The sequence below is a fragment of the Aplysia californica genome, unplaced genomic scaffold (assembly GCF_000002075.1).
Source record: "Aplysia californica isolate F4 #8 unplaced genomic scaffold, AplCal3.0 scaffold00235, whole genome shotgun sequence".
NCBI classification, from domain to species: domain Eukaryota; kingdom Metazoa; phylum Mollusca; class Gastropoda; order Aplysiida; family Aplysiidae; genus Aplysia; species Aplysia californica.
The window spans coordinates 479158-486331 of NW_004797505.1; the positions used below are offsets into that span (position 1 = coordinate 479158).

Below are 7174 nucleotides of genomic sequence, written 5' to 3' on the forward strand. Positions count from 1 at the left end.
AAGTGAACACTCAAGCAATAACACTTTCACCACTACAAACCATCATAAGGCACTATTAACGGTGATCTAATTATGACGCGTTGACCAGGATCAAAACAAGGGTCTCAGAGGCTTGGCAAAACCTAAAATAATGGTAAGACAAGGAACAAACTGCAGTTCACTATACAGGATTGCTCAGGAGCACACGTTGTTATGTGGGCATGGTTTTGTGTAGCCCATCCTGGACAGTCTGAGATCGCTTTTATATTCAGTATTCAGACCCTCCAACTGTAGACACTTTTTCTGCTGCTGGCACACATAAAATATTATGAGGTTTGGCGTCTTATTAATAATAGTGTAGCACAAAACTCAGTGCAAGTGTCGTCATCGCTTGAGTTAGTCCAAAGAACGTTTTTTAGATCAGATTTTCACCGCTGAACATCTTCTTAAGCTTTGATTAAGCACGAGGACTTTGGTATGGCCTGGTAGATATTTCACGGCGCTACAAACAAAATAATAGCCGTTAAGGCACCAGCGAGGACTCTGTATTGATGAAATATTTAGTTAGTGTTTGTTTCTGGATTCTTTTATTTTCTGTTATGTGGGGTGTTTTACACAATAGAACAGTAAACATCCTGGGCGTCATAGACCATGCTCTACTCTATGGGAGAACCGCGCCTGAGCTAAACCCTATTTTTACCATTTTAATTAGGAAAGATGGCGTACAGGATCGTGACTTCTATAACATTGACTCGATGGAAACAAAATGGGCCATTCAATAGCAACAATAGGTTTTGTGGAATCCGGTAGCTCAGCCCTGGTTCGAATTCCTAGTTTGGCGTTTTGAGCTTGGTTGTGTTGGGGCTCATTTTGCTCAGTCCCATCGTAGATTGACGTTGAATTCGGATGTCCCGCCTCAGATATACCATAATAGTGACGAAAGGGGTGTTACATGTATACAGCTTTGCAGAAAAAGAAAACGTCAGAATAAAAGTTGGACACCTTTGACTTGACACACATTTATTACATGTTTGGTAATGGTTTTTTTAAGCTTCTGTCGTGTCCAAGGTACAAAGAAAAGGCTGAGATCACCACGACAAATGACGTGTTCGTAGTGGCAGCCTTGACTGAATTCCTAGGAATGTAATCTTATACCTGGGGAAATAAGACAGAGAAACTTTCATAATTGTTCTAATGAAAAAAAGTCTGAGAATATTCCATTAATACATAGTATATAATAGTGTTGCAAAATGACGCTAACCACCCGACATCGGGCGAGTAGCCACTCCGTTATTTAAAATACATCTGCTAAAGATAGTATTTCTCCAGCAAAATAGAAGAATCAAAATAATTCAATGGTGAGATGACTTGGGGCTTCAGCTGTGGCCAATGAGGTCGACCCTTGCGAGAAATACATACAAATTGCCGGGCTCTTTCTGAATAGCAACTTTTCTTTAAAAAATGTCATTTATCCTGTCAATTTGTGTTACGTCTTGGTGAAATCAGGCACTCTTAAAAATAATGAAATCAAAGACACTTACATTTTTGTATCCGTTGGGAAATTATTAAAACTTTTTTCAGCTTATGATGTTTTATGTCCATTTAAAAACTTATCATTTTTGTGAGATCTTTTGAAACAAAACATTGGTTCAGGCACAAACATGTATATTTGCAGTGTTGCACTGTCAAAGTACACTCAAAACTTTGAAAACCATCCAACATTGGTGGCCATTTTCCTGCTAACTTTACCTCCGATACTTGGTACCTCAACTTCCTTCAATTGCAAAAATCTCGATTTGTATCTATATGGATACTTGTTTCAGCAAAACCAAGACAATTCACTACTCTAGAATTCTTTCAATTTTGATAGTGCATATAGAACATATTTTAGTTTTTGACCTTAAGGTCTTAGTAACTCGTAACGGCCAAAGATATCAGATAGAGCATTGTAATTCTACAGTAGCGAAATAAGCAATCACTCAATATCGAGAAGCGCCTGGATTTATCGTGTCTCACAAAATTGCACTCGAAATTGTCTAAGACGGCCATCCATCGTCGAGGAGAAAAATTAAGTTGTCGTTTTGCACACAGTATTGTTATAACATAAAAATACGCTAGGCGGGAAATGTGAAGCGGCCATCGACACAGAGATAGTTGTCTTATACGGGTGGCTGTTAGAGCAGAATCGACTGTCCTTGTGAGAGGAACAAAGGGGAGGCCACTTACCGAGGTCGTGGTGATTATCCTTGTTGGGGGAACCCTGTGGATGAAGTAACGGTGAAAGTTAGATATAAAGAAGAAGAAGAAGAAGAAGAAGAAGAAGAAGAAGAAGAAGAAGAAGAAGAAGATTTTTACTGAAAAACGTTAGTCAAAGGCGCACAAAAATGTAAATTTGCAACTTCCATCGACTCTCAAACTCAAGAAGTCACCGAATTTAGGCGTCCGTTTGCTTGCTAGCTTTTCCTCTGTCACCAGGCCACACTCATATCCTTCAATCACAATAAATATCTCGACTTTTTAAAATACGGATTGGTGTTTTTATTTATCAAAGGCAAGACAAATGAACAAGCTTTGAGAAGCCACAAATAACTCCACATTCTTAAAACTATGTCGAACAGTTGATGCCACTGTGTCATAACGTGCATGTGTTTGCTGCTTGTTCTTTACTTCTGAAGGGAAGAATTGTTCTCTCTTTCTCAAGGAGAGAATTGTAGTTCTCCACACCAGAAGGAAAGAAATCTCTTTCTCAAGGGAAGAATTATTGGTCTCCACACCAGAAGGGAAAAATTGTTCTCTATTTCTCAAGGGAAGAATTGTTTCCCACTCCCGAAGGGAATATTTGTTCTCTATTCCTCAAGGGAAATTTGTTTTCTATTTTCAAGGGAAGAATTGTTCTCTGTTTCTACAGGAAAAAATTAATTGTTCTCTATTTTCAAGGGAAGAATTGTTCTCTATTTGTCAATGGAAAATCTCTAATGTCCATGTTACATGTAACGGTGAATTGTGTCAGATGCTTCGTATGCGAGAATTGTCTGTTTTATCGAGCTGTGTAGTCTGTTTAGACGTTCCAATCTATTGTCCTGTTTTCTTTCGATAAGGGAGATTCCTATAAGTCATTGACTTGACTGCAGATGTGCAATGGACCTGGTGAACTTGATACGCAACTTCACTATTGACAATCAACTAAACAATAAAATAGCTCAAGCTGACGTAATAATGCATCAAATCAGGTTCTCTACCAGATACTTTGCTTATTTTGAGACGCTAATTCCGAATATAAAATCAGATTTTACCTGTGATAATTATTTTTTAAATTTTGAGCCCTAAGTTGATCCTGCGCTACGGAAAATTTTAGAGCGATTGCAGCCTACGTCACAGCGCGTCTCCCCCAAATCTGACCGTGATCGCACAGAAAATATCAAGCAGCGCTTGATTTCTCGACCGATTCTCTGAGCCACCGTCCAATCGTCCAAACGTTGTACAATTTTGTGGTTACACCAGACGATTTGTCTCATGATCGATAGATCGTTCAATTTTTTGGCACAATTTATCGTTGCGTGTAACCGGGGCTTTAGGCACATATTTGACAGTGAGTAAATACTAACAAAGGGAAAAAATCTTACCATTTTGTTGGAATCCCTGAGGGGGTTGTGGGAAGTTGGAGCCTGGCTGCTGTTGGGAGCCGAATTGGCCGAAGGGGGGTTGGCGGAACTGACTTTGTTGTCCTTGACCGAATGGGCCTGGTTGACCTTGACCGAATGGGCCTGGTTGACCTTGACCGAATGAGCCTTGTTGTCCTTGACCGAATGGGCCTTGTTGTCCCTGACCGAATGGGCCTCGTTGTCCTTGACCGAATGGGCCTTGTTGACCTTGACCGAATGAGCCTTGTTGTCCTTGACCGAATGGGCCTTGTTGACCTTGACCGAATGGGCCTCGTTGTCCTTGACCGAATGGGCCTTGTTGACCTTGACCGAATGGGCCTTGAGGGGGTGTGTTCTGAGGCGCCTGGCGTTTGACCAAAGCAGATGTGGCCACAGCCACGCAAAGTGCGGAGAGGAAAATCACGGAATTCTGGAACCAAAGAGAAAATGTTGATAAAGTAAGGGTTAACATGAATGCTGCAAGGTAACTGTAATGATGCAGAACACGTTAATAAAGTTAGTGTTTAGTAGCCCTATTATTTCTGGAAGGTTTCTAGAATTAGGAAGAAAAGTTTGATCAGTTAAAAGTTAAGCAGAACGTTCCTAGACAGTTCCTAGAACCTGATGGAACACTTTAATAAAGTAAGTGTTTAACGTTTATATCAATAGTGGAAAGTTTCTGGGACCAAGAGGAATAATTGATGCACTAAGTTTTTAATGCCTCTACCAATACTGCAAATGTTATTTAAGACACAGTATATTCACTATTTATCTAGATCTAGCTGTGCTATTGAGCTTTCGGAACAGTATGAAAAAGTCTTGCCTGCAGTATTAATTTGTCATAAGTGTTTTGTAATCTGATCAACAGTTTGGAATTTCTGCTTTAAATGTATTCTATATATTATTAAAACAAAACTCAACTTTTTTTTTAACAAAGCTGGCGAGTTAGATGACAGTTTCTTCTATGGCGTAGAGCTTAAGTTTTTCGCTGTCGCACAATTAAAACTTGAGTTCGATTCCCGTGTAGGAAGAATTTTCATCAGTATCTTTTTCTTTCTGCTGGGACGTTGTATCCCCCTCAGCCCGGGTTGGCCCTTGTAGGCAAAGTCGAAGATATCTTCCTAGATTATCTAAACTGTGTCGATGATGGTGTAAAAGCGGTCGCATTTAAAAAAACAGCAACGATTGCAACAACAACAAAAACTATCACAATAACAATAATAACAATAACAACAACAAAAACTACCACAATAATAATAATAACAATAACAACAACAAAAACTACCACAATAACAATAATAACAATAACAGCAAGAAGAACAACAACTATTGCAACAACAACAATGTAAGCACTGAGCTACTCACCATTGTTTCTGAAGGGTACAGGAGTGCCGGTGTTTTGAGAAGGGTGTCCTCTGTGTTAATATAGTCGTGGGAGACGCTGGAGATCTCTGACGTCACGCTCTCTGGGTAAACAACCAACATGGACACGTTGTGTCGGGCTCAAAGTCACGTCATGATATCAACGATTCCACAGAGTAAGGACAAGACTGGTGGCGTAGACTTCGGAAACGTTGGGGTAGTACTGGTGTCGTACTTCTTTAAGTATCAGCGTCTGAGGTGCAGTGTTTAGTTTTAGTTAAGTTTTTAAGGCGCTCACAATGGCTTAAGGTCATATGAACACCAAGAGTGGATGTCAACAGAGAAGTCCATGCAGGGAATCTTGCTTACTCTGCTCACCTCTCTCGCTTCAACAGCACAAAGTCTGCTTCGACTATCAAGGCACCCTGGAAATAGCGGGTCACAAGAGTGTGACAAACATACAGAAGAAGCAGCGGCAAAATGGCATTAACAAAGACTAGGAAAGCAGAAGCATCAGTTCCCCATTGCAATTCGGGCACAATTCGGGCACAGTTATGAGCATGACATTGATGAATCAGCCCACTTACAATTCTACTGAGCATAAGAACAAATGCCCCCCCCCCTCCCCTTTGGGAATGGCCTAAAGACGTTTCAGTCAGTAGCATCGCCCCGCGGGGTAGCGGTGTTTTTAGTTTTTAGAACTTCGCCGTCGCCTGCAAAAGACGTCATTCGATTATCTTCGTCTGCCTGCAGCGACTTGGTCTCTCTCTGACCCCGGGTTGCTCATGCCAGGAGGTTTGAAGTCTAGTTTTTCTGATATCTCCGCCTGTATGCTACGAACCTGTACTCGAGTCAAGTAAGGCTGGCTCTCCCAAACAATGGCGAAGCAGTCCACCCCCAAAACGATTTATAGAATATTAATATACTATTCTTGTACATAGATAGAGGCAGGTGTGAGAGGTTGGGGTGGGGATGGGGTGGAAGTTGCACACATGAAGAATTTATCAACAGAAAGGGGCTGTGGACATTATCATTTCTTTACACTACAAAACATTGTATTGCATTTTAAAAAGAATAATTGTATAGCATGCAGGCACATTGCATCTTGATCATATTTTTTTTTAAAACCAACCCTAAAAAACATGATTGCTGAAAGGTTCATATGCTATTAATATTTAAGTTACAGTTGGCACTAACGTTTCCTCTGTCTATATTTCCACTTCTGTGGTCCCCCACAGCCGAAGCAGGTACTGTACAAGAAGAAAACACGGTTTAAGGTAAAAACAAGAAATGTGATCCCCATCAGCAGCTGCACCAGTACACAAGAGCTGGTTACGTTATGTGTGGCATCGTGGTGAAATCAGGCGCTCGAGAAAGTATTGAAATCGAAGGAACAGGCTTTTCCCGTCCGCTTGGCAAATTTTAAGGTAAATCTTTTTTCCATTTAATTTTCTGTTTTGGCTCAACACTCTTTATGTCCATGTAGAAACACATTTCCGTGTGGATTTCAGCTGAAAAATGTTGCTTAAAGGCATAAAGGAAAAATAAACTTGCAGTTTCCGAGGACGCCCAAGCTTTGGAAGTTGGAAGTCACTGAACTATGGCAGCCGCTTTCTCGGTAATTTTACCTCTGACATCAGGCGGTCACCACCTTATTCAATAGCAAGTACTTCAATTTTTATTCAAGATAGACGTGTATTTTAAAAAATCGAAATCAAGTCAAACGAGCAAGCTTTAAGATGATACCAATGCCTGCACATGCCCAAAACTTGACGAGCGCCTGATTCCACCACACCGTGGCACATTGTTTTTATTAACTTATTAAGATCTAAGCACACAAAGTGTGCGTCAACTAATATATTAAAAATACCTTTTAAAAAATAACTTTCTGGGATGTCTTGACCTGTACATTGCTATAATGACACTGTTCCTGAACTCTTTCCTAGTTTGTGGCTGTTATCAGAAAACAATGATACTTGTACCTACATATCACTCCACACACACACACACACACACACACACACACACACACACACACACACACACACACACACACACACACACACACACACACACACAGTCGTATCGGGGAATCAGATCAGTTAATTGGCCAGTGATGAGTGTCAAAGGAGTGGATGTAGGCCTTTTGGCATTATATCGATGATGGATGATAGGTGTTTGGAAGGGGGGGG

General features: G+C 40.6%; 1 protein-coding gene across 1 annotated transcript; it reads right to left on the reverse strand.

Annotated features, from left to right (window-relative positions):
* Window positions 1-978: 978 nt before the first annotated feature.
* Window positions 979-5120, reverse strand: LOC101847191 (spidroin-2). The gene is made up of 4 exons (XM_005100088.2): window positions 4986-5120; window positions 3603-4050; window positions 2206-2239; window positions 979-1134 (listed from the first exon to the last, which is right to left on the reverse strand). Exons 1-3 carry the CDS (start codon window positions 5103-5105, stop codon window positions 2220-2222), a joined length of 588 nt encoding a protein of 195 aa, XP_005100145.1. The 5' UTR covers window positions 5106-5120; the 3' UTR covers window positions 979-1134; window positions 2206-2219.
* Between the last annotated feature and the right edge of the window lie 2054 nt (window positions 5121-7174).